The following is a 19,932-nucleotide window of genomic DNA, read 5'->3' on the forward strand; positions in this document are numbered from 1 at the left end:
ACAAGTGATGTCTGAGCATATTAACCAAAAAAGATCCTGGAAGTTACTACCCTAATATGTAGGTAGTTTGCCTCCTGTCCATTAGAATAAGATATATTTTACCTTTTCACTTGATTAAGTTTAAGAATATGATATTTAAATTCACATACCTAAGTTTATTTAAATGGATGGCTATTTTTCTGTAAACAATTAGTTACTGTGAAGTATCAGGTGAAGCATTTTCACCACAACTAGTCATGCAGCCCAATATAACCACAATTTGGAGGAGCCCAATTGCCCTGGTGAAGATGATAACACTAAGCTGCTGTATTTGCGTGCAACTTACCTGAGACAAATGGCAAAGAACAAGGAATGAGTGTTCACATAAAGAAGCTCCCAAGAGTAGAAGCCAGGATAATGATGAGGATGATGCAGCATAACATAATCATTATCTTCTTCTGCTCAGCAAGAGGAAAAATACCCAGATATATTAATAAACATGGAGGTGGTAGAATTGGAGGAAGAACAGGGCTTAGTTTTATACGGGTTCACAGAATACAGGTAAATTTTCAACTTACAAACACTATTGAGACTAGAATCTCCATTGCTAAACAGGTGGTTTTTAAGTGGGTCACATTTACAATCTTCCCCCCCCCCACTGTGGTCAAGCAAATCGTAGTTTTTAAGTGAATCGTGTTCTTCGTTAAGTGAATCCAGCTTTCCCCATTGGCTTCTCTCTGGGAAAGTCACCAATTGGTCTTCATGTGATTCTGGGACTCTACAATTGTTGTAAGTACATGGCAGTTGACAATCATCCGAATTTTGATCATATGACTGTGGGTTGCTGCAATGGTCATACATGAGAAGACTGGTTGCAAGTCACTTTTTTCAGTGCCGTAACTTTGACCGGTCACTAAACCAATGGTTGTAAGTAGAGAACTACCTGTAGCTGTGTTTTTAGACTAGTGTTTCCCAACCTTGGCAACTTGAAGATATTTGGACTTCAACTCCCAGAATTCCCCAGCCAGCAGATGCTGGCTGGGGAATTCTGGGAGTTGAAGTCCAGATATCTTCAAGTTGCCAAGGTTGGGAAACACTGTTTTAGACTATACAATAGGAAGGTTGAGACACAACACAAAGCAGTTGAAGAAGATACAAACTATTCTTTCACAGACCCAGATTATGTTGCAAAATTCTCTTTGTTGAGTTTTTGTCCCCTAAATTCTTTTTATATAACACTGTTGGGCCCAGTTCATGTTGGGAACTTGTACAATTCAGAGTTGTTTTAGATGGAAAGGGTGCTATCCGAAATGTTCATTTCTAGTTATGCATTCATTTATCAGGACATCTCTGTATAATTACTAACAATGGGAGGGAAATATTCAGCTAAGGTGGTGTCCTAAAAATACATAGCGGAAGTACAGGGGGTGGACAAACAAATGGAAACACTTGACTTTTTGGCATCATAATGTTTGAACATGTTCAAATCAATCAAAACGTGACATATTTTAATGGAGGGTTTTTTTGTTAATTCTATTATTTGATATGGTTTTTTAAACTACCTTTTTTTTTTTACAGAAATTTAAGGAAATTGGTTATAACCTTCTAGAAATGGCAGACCTCTCAGACTTTCAAAGAGGCCAAATTGTTGGTGCTCTAATGGCAGGCGCTAGTGTAACAGAAAGTGCCCGAATGTTTGGTGTTTCAAGAGGTAATGTCTCAAAAGTAATGACTGCTTTTGAAAGAGAAGGGAAAACGTCCTCAGCCAAGCACAGGTCTGGTCGAAAGTCGAAGTTGTCTGAGAGAGACCGTCGGACTCTAAAGCGAATCGTTAGAGCCGATCGCAAGACCACAGCTCCTAAAATCACTGCAGAGCTCAATAGACACGTACAGAACCCAGTTTCCACAAAAACTGTTCGAAGGGAGCTTCACAAATCTGGATTCCACGGAAGAGCTGCAACGTGTTTCCATTTTTTTGTCCAGCCCCTGTACTTTCATTCTTACCACACTTTCCTGCAGATGGTGCAACCATATGGCAAACACGATACAGACCAAAGGAAATACATGTTCCTCAAAAATAATCATATGGTTATACCCACCACTTCATGAGTTCAGTGGACAGATGCAAAAATTACAGACTGATGTTCCAACAATTCATTTATTCTTAAGCTTCATCATTTCTTTAAAAAGTTTAATCAAAAACAATTTCCTAGAGTCTCCGCTGTCCATAGGCAGCTTACTATATTGAAGTGCAGTTTTTCATCTTTACAGATAGTTTTCATAAATTGTTATTTCACTACCACCCCCATATTTACAAGTTACAGACATCACAGCCCAGAGAGACCACCACACTTTCTTAGCTCTGTCTGTGTATCCTTGAAAGTGTGATATAAATTGTTTACCTATGGCTAGATAAACTAGAATTTAAATGGTGGCACTGGTGATGAAGTTGATAGATTTTTCTAGGAATCAGTAGGCAGTCCATCTCTCCCCAGACAAAATGGGAATCACTTTCTCTTTGGTTCCAATTAAAAGACTTTTATGTCTCATATCATTAGAAAAATACAAAAATCTCTATTGAATTTGAATATGCTGCTGATCTCTAAATTTGCATAAAACACTTCTGCCAGAGTCCCAAAGTCTGCCATAAAATGAGTCATCTACAGCCCCACATCAAAGGTCAGGTGTAAGCAGAGAATTTGGTTGATTCAGTCTCTGAGGTAGATTTCCATTCAGCAAATATACTGATTTTAAAGGCAACAACAATTGTGTTAACTTTTTCCCCAAGGAAAAATCTGGCACTCTTCTGATGACATAACTAGCTTTTCTAAATTAACAAAACTCAGCCAGAATTTTTTAAAGCAATACACACATCATTCTACTTCCATGAGTTATACCACTGTAGGAATGGAACAGGTGCAGCTGAACAAGGCAAAGAACATACAAGTTGGGATTTCTATCAGAGAAACATTAATGCTATCACCAAATTCATATGAGAAAGCTTCTTTCTCTTTCATCTTTAACAAAACAGAAGGATTTTACCAAATAATAATATATCCTATTAGATGTTAGAAGAAATAGGTCTCAGCTGCCATGCCACATCTACTAAACCCAATGTTTTTCTCCAGACCACTTTTTCTGCCTTGCTAAACTTGGTCAGGTTACAAACAACAAGTTTAGTGATGGGTGCAACATTTATCAACCAAAAGCCATCAGCACAAAATTTAAAATATTAAAACAGAAAGAACCCTCCCAGTCCCCAATTTCCCTAATTTTCATGTCCTCAAAAAGATAGACCATAAAAATAATTATATATTAGAAAAAGAGATGAGATACAATTGTGCCTTCAGGATTTGATTGGAAAGAAATTAAATGCTGCAAATAGAGCTATACAAATCATGTTGGGTTAAAATGGACTTTCAAGTGTACTGGAAGTGGTCCTACCTCAAGGTGGCATATTTGTTTTTGGTTCCAAGGTCAAACAACTTTAGTGCCCTCAGAGCAACTGCTCAAAACTGGATTATTTCAAACTCAAAACACTTTGAATACACCACTACTTACAGCACCTCAGAAATATAATTGCTTTGCAAAAGTGAAAGGAGCTCTCCAATCTGAAGTAACACGTATCCCAAGGAGTGTTTTTGCTAATGAGTATTTGAAGACAGGTCTTCCTTTTTACTCAGGCCTATTTTAAATTCCCCAAATATTAAATATTCATGGCTATACCAAAACATTTGAGCTGAGTTGTTAATAAAATACAAGCAACTCAAATTCCAAGAGTGTGAGTGGTAATAATCCACCTCTAATGCAAAATAGAACTATCGGCCTGATTTAAATCATGGACTGAACACCAATTGGAGTGCCTCGATTTTGCTTGTTTGCCTCAATCCATTGTGTCTATTAAATAACAGCTTAACTGGCTACATACTCATTTGTCCTGTTCATAGCTACCATTCCCTCACTTGATGCGAATTGAAGGACTCCCTCTGGGCTAGCATCTGAAGTTTTCTGTAAAAAAATATATGCAAAACTTGCTCCAGCCTGTGGAGTATAAAATGGGGTAAAGATTAGGGGTTACCTAGCAGTTTAAGTCTTCGTTCTAAATGGACCTTTTAAAAATAACGTCTGACATCTCCAATAATCTGTACAACGTTTTTTGAAAGGGTTAAATTAAAGCAGTGAGGTAGGCAATAAGTCTCCCCAAATTTCCCTAAGGTTCATTTCCACTGTATTGTTGATCATTCCAGAAGAAATCCTTGAATTGAAGTCAGCAGGTAAATCAGGAAGGAAAGGAGGGATGGATAAGGAGTAGATCAGATAGGAACTCCTCTTTGGAATGCCAGGAGATTTCTGGATGTTCTGGTTGCAGGAAGGTACACTAGGGTCTTCAGGCTATGGAACTGGAACAGTCTGGTTCTCACAGGAAGCACGGGTGTAAGTGCACTCATCCCGCAGAGCGCCATTCATACTTCATCCAAGCAGGGGAGGGGAGGGAAGCACAAACCATGGCATTGAGGTTCAGGAAGGGAAATCTTGCTACTGACTTAGAAGGAGCTTGGGAATGTCTGGAAGATGGAAAGGAACAAAGTGGGAAAAGTTAGGTCTCAAAAAGGAAAGAGTACCCCACTTTATTTTAGTCATACAGTGGTACCTCTACCTGCAAACATCTCTACTTACAAACTTTTCTAGATAAGAATCGGGTGTTCAAGATTTTTTTTGCCTCTTCTCAAGAACCATTTTCCACTTACAAACCCAAGCCTCTGAAATTGTAACCGGAAAAGGTAGTGAGAAGCCTTCTGTGGGGCCTCTCTAGGAATCTCCTGGGAGGAAACAAGGCTGGAAAAGGCAGGGAGAAGCCTCCATGGGGCCTCTCTAGGAATCTCCTGGGAGGAAACAGGACCTCTACCCTCCCTGTGGTTTTCCCAATCGTGTGCATTATTTGCTTTTACATTGATTCCTATGGGAAAAATTGCTTCTTCTTACAAACTTTTCTACTTAAGAACCTGGTCATGGAACAAATTAACTTTGTAAGTAGAGGTACCACTGCATATCAATATAAACTCCTATAGTGTGGTAGACCATGAAAGGAATCATCCCTTATCTGACTTTTAGTATGCTTAATGAACTGAAATTCTATTTGTCTCCCATTATGGCTTTCCTTATTAGCCCTGAAGCTATGGTCTACAAAAAGACAACGGGAGACCATCACCATCATCTTTGAGCTATAACAAAAGTTACACTCTGAGTGTGGTGCTCAGAAAACAATGGCGAGGGGAAGTAATGGGACTAATATGAGGAAATATTTATATATTATCATGGGAGAATTTCACAGATCAACTAATTTCTACAGGTGACCTTGTAATTTTTTACCAGAGGACCAAGTAGTACTGTTAATACCATTCTCAAATACAATTTATTCCGTGAAGGAACATAACAATAGCTTCCTATTCAGAAAGCATATTTCACATTTGTGGGAAAACTCAAACTTTTCCAGACTATCAAACATTTGCAAGATTTATTTTAAGAGTAGTTGACTAAGCCATGGTGACTTAGTTCATGTATAATGAACTTAAGCCATTGTTTGTTAAAAGAACAATGGCAGAGAGGACATGTGATACTAAGCTGAAACCACACAAATCATACTGTGGTTTGGTTTGATTTATGAAGCTGGTCATTCTTTTCTACCACGTTCCAGTGCTGGGAACCCAAAATTCAGGAACTTATGTGAAAGTGCAAATTGGATATCAGACCCTTGTCCCACATGTTGTAGAAAGATCCATATGCGGTTCTTTTTTAGAATCCAAGGGATACATTTGGGTACTGGGATTTAACAAACCAATCAACCATGACCCAAGTATTATGATCGTCAAACCAAAGAGGAAAACATTAAAAAATTTCTCTGGCAGTGACAGATTAAACTAATCCTGAAAAAGCAGTCAAGAACTGAAATAATTCCGCTTCCCAGTCTACTTACGGTTCAGTGCCAGAAACCCAGTTGGTTATTTTTATTTCAGTCCGACTGAAAGCCCAATAATGAGAGCTATAATTCCCAGCACGGCTACTATTATCACAATGATAATTATTGTTTTCTAGAAGAGTGAAAAAAGGAAAATTTAACCAACGTGCCAACAAATGGGAGGTAAAGTTTGAGCAAATTGGACGGATAGCATTTTATTAAGTTAATGCACTTCATTTGCAGTATTATTTCAGCAGTACTATTAGTATTCTAATAATATACTTTGATACTATTGTAGTATCAAAGTATTAGTATCAGTAGTATTAATATTACTTCAATTATACCATTAGGTAGATCAGACAGGAAGCATATCCAGATGAATTAATTGTACTTCATTGTAAGATTACATTAACAGAATTTTGCAAGTCTGGAAGTTTATTTATTCTCTTGCTTTATTAATCTAAGAAGATAGGAAGTGTCCCTTCAGAGATACAGTAATACCTCATCTTACAAACCTAATTGGTTCCCGGGGGAGGTTCGTAAGGCGAAAAGTTCATAAGACAAAACATTGTTTCCCATAGGAAACAATGTAAAATGAATTAATGCGTGCAACGAAAACCCCCCCCCCCCCCGCAAAAAACCGCTGCCGCCCGGCTGTCACCTTTTGAAACAGCTGGGCGCTTCTCAGTGTTCTCCCAATGCCAAACCCAGAAGTTCGGCAAAATTTCAGGTTCGGGTGGCCGCCGAGAAGCCCCGCCGCCTGGCTGTCACCTTTTGAAACAGCCGGGGGGCTTCTCGGCAGCCTCCCGAACGCCGAACCCAGAAGTTCGGGTTTGGCGTTCGGGTTCAGGAGGACACCAAGAAGCCCCCCGGCTGTTTCAAAAGCGACAGCCGGGCGGCGGGGCTTCGCGGCGGCGGCGGGTTCATAAGATGGAAAAAGTTCGTAAGAAGAGGTAAAAAATTTCTGAACTCTGGGTTTGTATCTCGGGTTGTTCGTATGGCGAGGGGTTCGTATCATGAGGTACCACTGTATTTGCCATGCCCCTATTTCTTCTATACGCTAAGCTGCCTTTTATTTAACAGTTCCACTTTCTGTGGATCTTCCTTCTGTCTCTCAAAGTCATTTCCACATACCATCACAGGACTGATACTTGCATTTCTATGACTTAGTAGAATTTATATATACTGTATATAAAATCAAAAAATGATCTAAACACTGAATAGGTTGCCAAATGTGTATACACGCTCAGTTGTATTCAACAGAAGCAATTAATCGTGTAAGTGTAAATTCAAAGCTTAAGTTACATTGTGATGGGCATGAATGTGCAAATGAACAAATAGTGACATTGGTTTTAGAAACTTCCATCCAACTATCCAGTTTTTAGAATAGATTGGATTATCAGAGCCAACTAGACAGACAATCCCTGGTGTAAAAGACTGGCTTTACTTTAAATTATTAGGCTTGGTTCAGAAAGATCAGGATGACAGGGAATAGGATGGAGGCTTTATTGGGACTTGGTGGCTTCTGTTTATATTAGTACAGCAGAATAAAAATTTCAAATTGGATCATTTTTTTCAATATAATGGAATTTTGGGAAGAATTAATGTAAAGTGACACTGGACACTGTCCGTAGGATAATTCTGAAAATTGAACAGATTCAGATCAAATCTGATACGGTGAGAAAAATCAGATAAAGTTTTAAAAATAGGCTAGAAGCCGCTGAGAAAAATATTTCAGAAAAATTTCTGTAATGTGCTCTTATGGGAGTTGACAGTCCCTAGCAACTGAGAGTCCTGGACAGTTGGACAGTGTCTAGGAATATTGCTGACTACTTGGCTGTAAGTCTCCCCTTAGAATCTCTCCTCCCCTCCTGGTCCTGTAGCCCAGTGTTTTTCAAAAAATGTGCCGCGGCACACTAGTGTGCCGTGAGACATGGTCAGCTGTGCCGTGGGGAAATTAAACATGGGTCCCCAAACTATGGCCTGTGTGCCGGATATAGCCTGCGGAGGCCTTTTATCCGGCCCACCGCCAGCCGCCTCCATCCAAATATAAACATTCCCCTCACAATCCCTCCAGCTATCAGCAATAGGAAGCGTGAAGGCACAGGGAATGCTCACTGACCAATCACCTTATAGGATTCATCCCGACCACTAGCGATGAACCAATAGCAGGCTGCCTCTCATCCACACCCAAGAAGGTCCCTGCTCGGGCTGCCGTGCACTTGTCCTTGTGTGGCCGCGGGGAGTAGTTGAAGCTGCCCACAGCAGCACTATTACTAAAGTGTGTGGAAAAGAATTCGAGAAACCATGTTCTCCAGTGCGCTTCTCTACAAGTCCAATGATGGGATATTAACCTCTGTCAGTTGCTAGGGACTGAGTGCCCTCGTTATCTTGTTTTTAAAGAATTGTTAAGACAGAGCTACTTGTAAGATGTCTGGCTTCCATTTCAATACAAGGTTTGCCTTAGATATTGCATACAGACACACAAACACATACTGCAGCCAAGGATACAATATAAATAATACAGATCTTTATCCAGTTTGTACTTTAAAATGGGATTTGCTGTCCAAATCTGAATCAGAAATGTACATTAATTAGAGCAGTGTTTTCCCAACCTTGCCAACTTGAAGATATTTGGACTTCAACTCCCAGAATTCCCCAGCCAGCGAATGCTGGCTGGGGAATTCTGGGAGTTGAAGTCCAGATATCTTCAAGTTGCCAAGGTTGGGAAACACTGAATTAGAGCTATGCAGAACTTTGAAATCAAAAGACAAAAAAATGCTGTAGCGTGCACACGATTGTGCACCATTCAGCAGGTTTTTTTTAAAGCAGTCGAGCCTTTTCTGGAATCATTTAAGGATAAGGAGTCACCCACAAGTGCTACTTGAATGCTCATATGGGCTCTTAAACTCCTATTTTCATTGCAACTCAAAAGCTCTGCACAGCCTTGTTACCAGTAACCCAATCTGGGTTATTTCTTCAGCCAAAGCTATAAAGTGGATTCTTTCCTCGGCCAGCAGAATGCCTGCAATTGTCAATTTAGAGTTTAACAAACTCATTTTCCAGAGTTCAGGTTAAAAAAATGGGGACAAACCTACTTTGATTTTTTTTATCTATACAAGAGTGCTAGCAGACTCTGGTTAAGACATAATTTCAATCTTAATTTAGGTAACAGATTTTGCATGGTGAATGCTGTACAAAAAAAACTATAATTCTTAGGCTTTCTTATGCCACATCCCCCAAACCAGCTAATTTTCTCAGCATAAAAACATTTTATTCTTTAATATAGTTTTTAAAATTATTGTAAGCCTTTCAAAACCATATATTGGAGAAAAGCCACCATATAAATTGAAATAAATAAGCAACACTCTGTTCTTTGACACTACACTGAACAATACATTTCAACTACTGTACTTTCAAAGCAAAGTTGAAGCAAAAATTAAAAGCAAACTAGTTTTCCTTGTCATTTTCAATTTTTAAATGAGCAAATCTTCTCATCTTTTATCAACTGCAAAACTGTCAACATTCCTTAATAACTTACCAACTTCTTAAGCCAAAAGCATTCTTAGGTAAACCCTCTGCCTACCATATAGTTATTAAAGTTGAGGAAGAATTTTACTACAAATTGGTTTATTAGCAGTCATGTGCCACCTCTATATAGTTTACCAAAAACTAACAAGGATAAGCCTTCACATAAACCACAATAACAGAATTAAAAGACAGTTTAAAGCAGAAGAAATTTGGAGTAATGTTTGAGAAAAGTTCAAGCTTCACATACTTCAAAGACATTTAACACATTTTAAAGGAGCTGTGAAAGAATAAATCTTCTTCATATTGAAGGGAAGGAACAGCAGAGGAGCACTCAGAAAACAAAGCTGTGATTAGCAAAATAACTAATAACATTTACTGACAAAGTGGGTGGGTTTTGAAGTGGCTGCAAGTAGGCTGAGGTACAGAAAGAGAGCAGGAACAAAGTACTGGGTCTGAATCTAAAACACAAAGCTGACAGAAACAGGTCTGCAGGAGGTGACTTCAACAAACACTGGGACAAGGGTCTAAACCAGGTGAGATGGGGCTGGGTTCCTGTAATTCTTCTCACCCTTCGTGCTTCACTTTGAAATTTTACAGCCTTTTTGGTGTCAGCAACAGCCCTCTCCACAAAGCCTACTGACTGGTCCATATTGCTCTCTATGCGGTCAATCATGGCTCCCTTGAAGAGGAAGAAGATGGCAGAAGCCAGAGAGAGAGGCAGAAGCAAAAAGTGTAAACTGGCAAAATGGCTGACTGCGCCAAGCTGGAGGTTTGTAGGAGAGGCTCACCTTGCGTGCCCTACTCCTATATTTTAAAGCCTTCTTCGTTTCCTCACGTGCTTTCTCTATGTGGTCCATGGTGTGCATCATGTTCAGTTCTATATTATCTACAATTTCACCCTGTGAAATTTTTAAAAAGGGAAAGAGAAAGAACGTGAATATTCTGGAAAGTTACCCACAGCTTTCCAACCATCCTGCCTCTAGACCAGTGTTTCCCAACCTTAGCAAGTTGAAGATATCTGGACTTCAACTCCCAGAATTCCCCAGACAGCGTTGCTGGCTAGGGAATTCTGGGAGTTGAAGTCCAAATATCTTCAAGTTGCCAAGGTTGGGAAATACTGCTCTAGACCAGTGTTTCCCAACCTTGGCAACTTGAAGATATCTGGACTTCAACTCCCAGAATTCTCCAACCAGCATTCACTGGCTGGTGAATTCTGGGAGTTGAAGTCCAAATATCTTCAATTTGCCAAGGTTGGGAAACACTGGTCTAGACAGACTTGAATTTTTCTCTGGTCCAGCCATCCTTCCATAACATTGCCTTTTCTCTCCTCAAAGCCTGTCAATTCTTCATTTTAGCTAGGTGCCTCTCTTGGCAAGAATTTGTTTCAGGTTCACAGAAGTTCAGTCACAATAATCAAGCATAAATTCCCTCACATTTTCTGTTTCCCTCCCAAACTAGGTTTATGGCCTAAAAATATACTTACCATAAACTGACTTGATTGCCATCTCCTCAGCAATGCATTGTGAGCAAAAAACAAGAAAAGACCCTTAAAGACTGGCATTGAAGCCTCAACATTATTAAACTGACTGCTTCTCACTCATAACTGATTCTAACAAGGGTTATGTTAACCATCATCATCATGTGAAGGGCCATTTGAAAAAAAAATCAAATTATAGTATAACTCATTAAAATAGTGCCATGCAGGAAGCAAAAGTGTAGATAAATCTTACCTCTGATACCATATCCAAGTTTTCTCAGCTATGTTTCTAGCCGCCCATTATATATGCACAGCCAACCAAACCATAATGCAAATCAATAAGCCACAAATTTTTATAGTATAAGCTATAGCATTCAAAGCCATGCTTAAATAAATTCAAGTGGGTCTGTTCTATCATATTAAAAATTGAATGTCTTTAATCAAGTTTTAAATTTGCTTTCTCTTGTGTATTTTCAGCTGTAATTAACAGAATAACAGATAACGGAGTTGGAATGGACCTTGGAGGTCTTCTAGTCCAATCCCCTAGTTAGGCAGGAAACCCTATATCAGTGATGGCGAACCTATGGCATGGGTACCACAGGTGGCACGCGGAGCCATATCTGAAGGCACTCAGGGCTTTGCCCTATGTCAACTCCAGTGCACAGGTGCATGCTGGCCAGCTGATTTTTGGCCTTCTGGAGGGCAGGGGACAGGCCGTTTTAGAAACATAGTCTGACGGCAGAAAAAGACCTCATGGTCCGTCTGCCCTTATACTATTTTCTGTATTTTATCTTAGGATGGATAGATGTTTATCCCAGGCATGTTTAAATTCAGTTACTGTGGATTTATCTATCCCGTCTGCTGGAAGTTTGTTCCAAGGATCTACTACTCTTTCAGTAAAATAATATTTTCTCATGTTGCTTTTGATCTTTCCCCCAACTAACTTCAGATTGTGTCCCCTTGTTCTTGTGTTCACTTTCCTATTAAAAACACTTCCCTCCTGGACCTTATTTAACCCTTTAACATATTTAAATGTTTCGATCATGTCCCCCCCTTTTCCTTCTGTCCTCCAGACTATACAGATTGAGTTCATTAAGTCTTTCCTGATACGTTTTATGCTTAAGACCTTCCACCATTCTTGTAGCCCGTCTTTGGACCCGTTCAATTTTGTCAACATCTTTTTGTAGGTGAGGTCTCCAGAACTTTCACCCGTTGGTCTATTTTTCACCCTTCCCAGGCTTCAGGAATGCCTCCAGAATCTGTGGATGGAGAAAAACAACGCAACAGGCCAACCAGAAGTTTGGAAACTCGGGGGCAGTGGGGGGGGGTTGTGTGTGCATACATGAGGGGAGGCCTTTGCATTATGGGTGTGGGCATGTGCCATCACACCATTGTATATGTGCGTGCCCTTTTGGCACCCAAGCAAAAAAAGGTTCGCCATCACTGCCCTATACCATTTCAGACAAATGATTATCCAATCTCTTCTTAAAAACCTACAGTGTTAGAGTGTTAATTAGAATTATTTGATTCCAAAAACATACTTAAACATACCTTAATTGAATCTCATTTGCTATTTTGTCATCCGTTCACTCGATTTCAAGCTATTTCTTTTTCGGTGAATTTATGTCCTCCAATTTATGTTTTCTCCAACACTTCAAGCAGTGTGTTCCTTTTCCAAGTTCATTTCTGTAACCCCATGTATAGTGGCTTAGGCCAGTGTTTCTGAACCTTGGGAACTTTACAGCATGCTGCTTAAAGTTGCCAAGACTGAGAAACTGGGTGAGGCTGAGAAATGATGACTAGCCTCAAATCACCAAATGGGTTTCTGTGATTGAGTAACAGAAGCAGGTCTCCCAGGTTTAGACCAGCATCACACCCACTGCATACCTTCCCAAATCCTCATATTCTGTACAGTCTATTTTCGATTTCACAGTCGCATGCTTAAGCCCTCCCTTATTTTACATTGGCAATGCTGTTGAATGCCTCTTTCTTCCCAAGCTCCTAGTGTATTATAAAAAAGTCTTAATCTTATTTGGGGAACACACATTGCTCTTTTTTTAAATTCATATTTGGCTTCATTGGAAATAATAATACCAGATAATCTGGAGCACTGCCAAGATGACAAGACCTTGAGGTGGACTGATAGGAAATGTACTCATTGTCCTCTCCCCTTCCGTCTTCTTGCAAGGATCTGTCCTTTCAGTCCCCCAAGATGTTTTTTTTTTAAATATAATTTTCTTGGCTATTTTTCCAGCCTCCTTCCACCAAGGGTCAGTTACCTGATTTTCTACCAGCATGGCAATGTCCACAAACATGTCATGAAGCTCCTTGATGCTATTCTCAAGCCGCACAATATCTTTATGTCGTCCCTCAATCTCACTCAGCGCTTGCTTCGAGATCTGGGAATCCATGATCTAGAGAAGATCCAGACAACATTGCACAGAAGAAATGCAATAACCCCGAACAATATTCAATATATGCTTTATTTTACCCCAATTTAGCATCTTCCTTTAGATAGGTAGGTAGGAAGGAAGGTGGATAAGCAGGTAGATAGATAGATAGATAGATAGATAGATGATAGATAGATAGATAGATGATAGATAGATAGATAGATAGATGATAGATAGATAGATAGATAGATAGATAGATAGATGATAGATAGATAGATAGATGATAGATAGATAGATAGATAGATAGATAGATAGATAGATAGATAGATAGATAGATGATAGATAGATAGATAGATGATAGATAGATAGATAGATAGATAGATGGATAGATAGATGATTGATAGATAGATAGATAGATAGATAATTTCATTTTCACTTCCCATCCCACTCATTCATCCTTCAATTGCTACAATTAAGAACATTTAACGCCATTAGAGGGAAAACTCCAAACCATCATTCTTGCAAATCATCAGCATTTAGGATCGTAAAGTCATTTCTTATGAAAAGCCGGCTTCATATACACACTCACCCCAGAGGTGAATATCGATGGATTCCCGCTCTCTAACATTTCCTCTAGTTCTTCATCTGTTGTATTTTTTCCAGCTGTATTCCAGGGAAAAGAGAGAGAATGTCCATTTTTATAACATGAATAAACATCTTCCTACACATTGTAAGAAATGACATACAATAATAATTATTCATTTTTGCACTTTTCTGTTCTCAGATTCAGGCAAGGAGAAATGTAATTCTTAACTACACTAATAACTTAGAAACAGTCATTATTCTATTGTAATTTATTGTTCCATAAAAGCACATCCAAAGTGTATGAAATGAAAATAATAAAAAGGAAAATCAGATAAAGTATTATAATGTAAGGGATAATATAATTATTATACGTTTACTAGTTTACAGAATACATTTAATAGGTTTGAATTATCGCACATTTTATATAAACAAAGGTTGGCAAAGGAATGCAAAAGGAGATATTTGCAATGAAAATAAAATACACATGAAAATACACTGCTCAAAAAAAATAAAGGAAACACTTAAATTTTTATGTATGGCAAGCATGTGGTGCATGGTTTTTAAATGATGGGTTTTTAGATGGTTTTTGATATTAGATTTGTTTACATTGTAACACTGTTATTATTATTGTTGTGAGCCACCCTGAGTCTTCGGAGAGGGGCGGCATACAAATCTAATAAATTATTATTATTATTATTATTATTATTATTATTATTATTATACACAATATAACTCCTAGTAAATCAAACTTCTGTGAAATCAAACTGTTCATTTAGGAAGCAACACTGATTGACAATCAATTTCACATGCTGTTGTGCACATTCAACTTGGCACAGAACAAAGTATTCAATGAGAATATTTCATTCATTCAGATCTAGGATGTGTTCTTTGAGTGTTCCCTTAATTTTTTGAGCAGTATACATAGAAGGCTTAGCAAATGGTTCAGCATTGAGCAAGAAAACAGCCAAGAATGTGTGCTGTCACTCAGTTTATTTAATGTTTTTTTAATGGGTGAATACTTCGGATCAGAGATTTCCAACTTCGGCAACTTTTAAGGTTTGTGAACTTCAACTCCCAGAATTCTTCAGGCTGCAAAGCTTTGCTGAAGAATTCTGGGAGTTGAAGTTCACAAATCTTGAAGTCGCTCAGCTTTGCTGGCTAAAGAATTCTGAGAGTTGAAGTCCTCCAGGTTTAAAGTTGCCAAGGTTGGAGACCCCTGGCATAGAAAACAAACAAATAAACAAAAATGCAACAGTGCTAAATGAGAGGACCAGCCATAAATCTTTTTTTCCCTCAGTACCATTATAACTTCCAATGGTTGCCAAAAGAACGGTTGATGCCATATTTTGGATTACAAACCCAAATGATTTGCATGAAATGTCAGATTGTATGATGCAAAGAGGATCATGAATCTAAAAATTAATGCACTAAAACAGGGATCTCCAACCTTGGCAACCTTAAGCCTGAAGGACTTCAACTCCCAGAATTCCCCAGCCAGCAAAGCTTCGCTGGCTGAGGAATTCTGGGAGTTGAAGTCCACAAGTCTTAATGTTGCCAAGGTTGGAGATCCCTGCACTAAAGACAAAACCACATGTAACTTTTCCCCATGATGGTCTGACCCAGGGGTGGGTTCCAGTTGCATTTTGCTACTGGTGCGCATCCATGCATGCACACATGTCCTACTGCATGATGCTCAGGACAACATTACAACTGAATCCATCCATTTTTTGGGTTTACATAATATGCTAATATTATCAAGTCAGCATCTTGAGGATTCCAATTTTCATTTTAAAACTATTCCTACTTCTTAAGGCTAAAACGGTAGGGTAGGTTTAAAACATGAGCAGTGGCCAACTGATTTTCAAAAATCAGCAGCTTAGGATGAAGATTGATAACTAAAATTAAGTCTTGAGATGAAGTTCTCAAAAATGCATGGCGTTCTTTTGCTGTTACCTGTCCAGCAATATTGAAATGAGTATCCAAATTTAGGGCCATTGAAATGTCATGAGAGATGAACAGACAATATCAAATAAATGGTGCGGTGCCATTTTCTCAAGTTGGAGCCTTGCAAATACCATAAGGAGGATTCAACAAGAAGATTCCGTAAGATCCCAAGTCTGTGTAATGCCTATCAAAAGAGTCCCATTTTAAAAAACAAGGCAGAATCATTACTCTTCCAAACTTTCAAGATTCTACTCAAGTGAGGTGGAAGGTGAATAGAAAAAACCTTACTGATCTCAAGCTGTCGCTGGATCCTCCCTTTACTCCGTTCTCGGAAGTCAACCTGCGCCTCGTTGTATTTAGTCATCACCTCCACAAATTTTCGGGAAAGAACTGAATGCTGGTAGATAAGAAAAATAAGTCATGCTTTAATTCCATTTCATAAAATCTACAGACTTCGTTTTGTTTTTGGCTTTTTGGTAAAAGTTTAAACTTAAAAATTTAAATATACCTTAATTTGTATCTAAAATAGTTACTAAATATCTTCTAGCTAATTTGTTTTTTTCCCTTTCATTTTGAAAACCATGAAAAATCATTACTTCTGTTCTTTACCCCAAACTACTTTCAAGGCATTTAAAATTACATTTTTGTCAAAACATTAAAAACGGCTCCAATCCAGCAGTCCTTCAAAATTAAAAGGTATTTTGTGTCTGTTAATCCATCTGCTACATTTGAACTGTCACTTTCCTTCACTTCCCCTTTAATTAAAGCTGGGTTTCAGTACTTAATTTGGGCATTGGAACAGTTAAGCCTTAGAGCTTCTCATGAAATATGCCTAGGAATCTGAACATGCTAGTCCTCATAATGAGTACCAAGTATTGGGTGGCATAGAAGTCTAATTGATTAATTGATTGATTGATTGACTGAATAAACAAACAAATAATTCCAACTGGGATTGGAATCAAAATTATGTACAGGAGCAGACAAGGGCTTCAACACTAACAATCCACCATTGCTTCATCAAAAGATATGGTTCTGTCTCACTCATATTATTCTGTATCGTTCACTTACCCCTTGCTAACAGCCGGTGAAGTCATTTTAATCCAACCACTGTGGAGCTCCACTTACCTGGGACTTTCGTATCCGCAAGTCAGCTGATGATTGAGACGAATCCTGCTCAATATTCCGCTCCATACCTGTGCAGCCAAGAAAAATGAAGAGGTATCACAGTCTGAAAGGAATGTCTGGCTACATTCTGCAGAGTTAATCCTTCTTTGGACTTTATTTAAGTGGCTTCCATTCATTCTGTTGATACTCTGATTGTTCTGGCCAGCTTCAGAGGGATTTAAAACTGATTTAAGGGTTTTAAAATGTGGGAATTTTGTACAAAGCTTATATAGCAAAATGTTTTTGTCTAAATTGTTTTCTTTTTCTACAAAAAGTTTTTTTTTATTTTTCTCCACATCAAAACCATACGTAACATTACACATACTTTCAATACAAATTGATAAGCATGTATCATATCACAAATACAGTAGGCTACGTTACTGGCTATCACTGGTGGTTTGGCAAGCAGAGAGAAATTCCCACTACCAGTTCTATAGAACCAGTCCAAACTGCTAGGAACCCACCCTCTGATCCAGGGGGAAGGTGTCTATAAAATTCATAATATGCTCACCGGACTTTCACCTGGCATGTAAAGGCAACTAAGTAAGCAACAAATATTTAAGCAACACAAATAAAATTGTTTAAGTAATACTGTACAAATAGAACAAACTTAGCCTGTTCCCGGAAGTGGTCTCTTACTTTTAAGCTTGTTTCGAACAGCATTGGCTGTTTTCTTGATGTCTGTTGTCAGCTGCTCCAGATCATCCTTTGTCTCTACAGGACACAAATAGATTTCCTCTAGTAAGAGAATAGCGATGGAGATCCTTTCTCCACTTCACACAGCATATTCCCACCTCCAGTCTGGATGAATCCATTCAAGTACAGTGGAACCTCTACCTAAGAACGCCTCTACTTAAGAACTTTTCTAGATAAGAACCGGGTGTTCAAGATTTTTTTGCCTCTTCTTAAGAACCATTTTCTACTTAAGAACCTGAGTACAGAAAAACTTCCCAGGAAATTTGAGAGCTCCACAAAGGCCCAGCCAGTTTCCTGCCATTCCTCCTGGATTTCTCTCTCTGCCCCAGTGTATGGGAGGCAGCCTCGCGCCGGGTGTATGGGAGGGGCGTGCTCCTCCTCGCCACCTCAGAGTCCCCCCTTTTTTTTAAGCCTTAAAGGTTTGGATTTTTTTTTATTCCCCTCCCCTCACCTTCTTCCCTTGGCAGCGACTGTTCTCCTCCTCTTCATCCTCCTCCTCCACCCACCCAAATTTTGAGCTTTTATTTCTTTCTCAATCAGTTTGCATGCATTATTTGCTTTTATATTGATTCCTATGGGAGAAATTGCATCTACTTACAAACTTTTCTACTTAAGAACCTGGTCATGGAACAAATTAAGTTCTTAAGTAAAGATACCACTGTATATAAAAAATGGAGGGGGGAATTTTAGCCTCCTCCAGAAACCATCTTTCTACTTCTACCTGACACAGATAATGTTTAAAGAAAATTGGGGAGAAAGGTTTAGGCTCAGAATTTTCAAACAAAAGTTTGTGAACGCTGCATCGTACTCACTTGGTTCAGGGATAGGAGCAGACAGGATAATGCTGTACAGCTTTTTTGCCTCTTCTACATTCTTTGACACTTTATCAATATTCTGCCGGGTTTCTTCAATCTGTAAATTATGAAGAGAGGCTGAGAAGGAACCACTGCCACAGGCCAAGAAGGGAATACCAAATTCCATCAACTCAGTCCAGTCATGCAAAAACATAGCACCAGCAGCAGCCATGGCCATCATCATCATCATCATCATCATCATCATCATTATTATTCATCAGGTTTGTATGCCGCCCCTCTCCAAGGACTCGGAGCAGCTCACACAAGCAATCATGCATGTAATGGAGAGTGCTTCCTTATCATTAGAGGCATTTGTATGACGTTCCTGTCTTATTCTGTAGGCAGTGACTTGATGGGGGGAATTTTCCCCTTCTTCTGCATCAAGTAAAAGTGCAATTCATCTTCTATCTACCCCACCACCATCCCCACTAAAAAACTGAGGGGAGAAATCAATATTCACTTAAAGTTTTCTATTATTTTCAGCAATGTCAATAAATGTGTGAGCATCATTTCTGGTTGGTACAACAAAAAGGTGCTCTCCATTGATCTATCAATAGAATCAGTTTCCCAGGTGGCCAACCTAGACCAACCAACCTATCCATCCATCCATCCACCTGCCCGCCCGCCCACCCACCCACCCACCCACCCACCCACCCACCCACCCATCCATCCATCCATCCATCTATCTATCTATCTATCTATCTATCTATCTATCTATCTATCTATCCCCTCCCTTAAAAAATTCATAAAGTGCTTCCCAAGTTGGGAAAAAAAATGCCAATTTGGGGACCATTCTTGAGCACATTATCACATTGCCAATGACCTTTTCTGGCCCCTGGAAGATTACAGTAAAAGAGGCTGATAATTTGGATGTGTCTTCTACTCTGCATGTAGCTTCCCCACCCCCCAGCCCTAACTAGCTGCTAACGATCTTCCCAGCTCTTATCTTGCAGGCTCTTTCATTGTTTGTCTCTGCGAAGAATGTTTTCCAAACCCTGTCTCTGTAGGGTTTTTTTTTCATTTTCTATTTGCTCCGAATGTTTCTTTCCAGCCCTAACCAGGTGCTAACAAACAATGTTCCCAGCTCTTACCAACTTGCAAACTCTTTCATTGTTACTCTCTGCGAAGAATGTTTTCCAAGCCCTAAGTCTTTGCAAGTTTTTTTTCATTGCTTTACTTGCTCCAAATGGTTCTTTCCAGCCTTTACCAGGTACTAATAATGTTCCCAGCTCTTACCGGCTTGCAAGCTCTTACTCTCTGAATAAAGTTTTTTAAAGCCCTAACAAGGGGATAAAATGATGTGCTGATGTGCTGAAGTTGACCAGACCAAGGATGCTAGCCAGATGAATACCTGGT

General features: G+C 39.1%; 1 protein-coding gene across 2 annotated transcripts in view; it reads right to left on the reverse strand.

Moving 5' to 3' along the window:
* Window positions 1-344: 344 nt before the first annotated feature.
* The window catches only part of STX3 (syntaxin 3), a 55,940-nt gene continuing 36,352 nt past the window's right edge, over window positions 345-19,932 (reverse strand). Inside the window, exons 3-11 of one of the 2 annotated variants that reach the window (XM_070726789.1) lie at window positions 18,535-18,634; window positions 17,666-17,740; window positions 16,988-17,055; window positions 16,151-16,259; window positions 13,923-13,996; window positions 13,223-13,357; window positions 10,255-10,365; window positions 10,035-10,145; window positions 345-437 (exon numbers count right to left, since the gene is read on the reverse strand). In XM_070726789.1, the coding sequence (XP_070582890.1) occupies window positions 360-437; window positions 10,035-10,145; window positions 10,255-10,365; window positions 13,223-13,357; window positions 13,923-13,996; window positions 16,151-16,259; window positions 16,988-17,055; window positions 17,666-17,740; window positions 18,535-18,634 (861 nt within the window). In that variant the 3' untranslated portion in view covers window positions 345-359. Of the gene's footprint in view, window positions 438-2,118; window positions 4,545-5,953; window positions 6,069-10,034; window positions 10,146-10,254; window positions 10,366-13,222; window positions 13,358-13,922; window positions 13,997-16,150; window positions 16,260-16,987; window positions 17,056-17,665; window positions 17,741-18,534; window positions 18,635-19,932 lie in introns of those variants that run through there. The other variant, XM_070726780.1, reaches the window with a different exon arrangement.

This window comes from Erythrolamprus reginae, chromosome 1 (assembly GCF_031021105.1).
Source record: "Erythrolamprus reginae isolate rEryReg1 chromosome 1, rEryReg1.hap1, whole genome shotgun sequence".
Classification (NCBI taxonomy): Eukaryota; Metazoa; Chordata; class Lepidosauria; order Squamata; family Dipsadidae; genus Erythrolamprus; species Erythrolamprus reginae.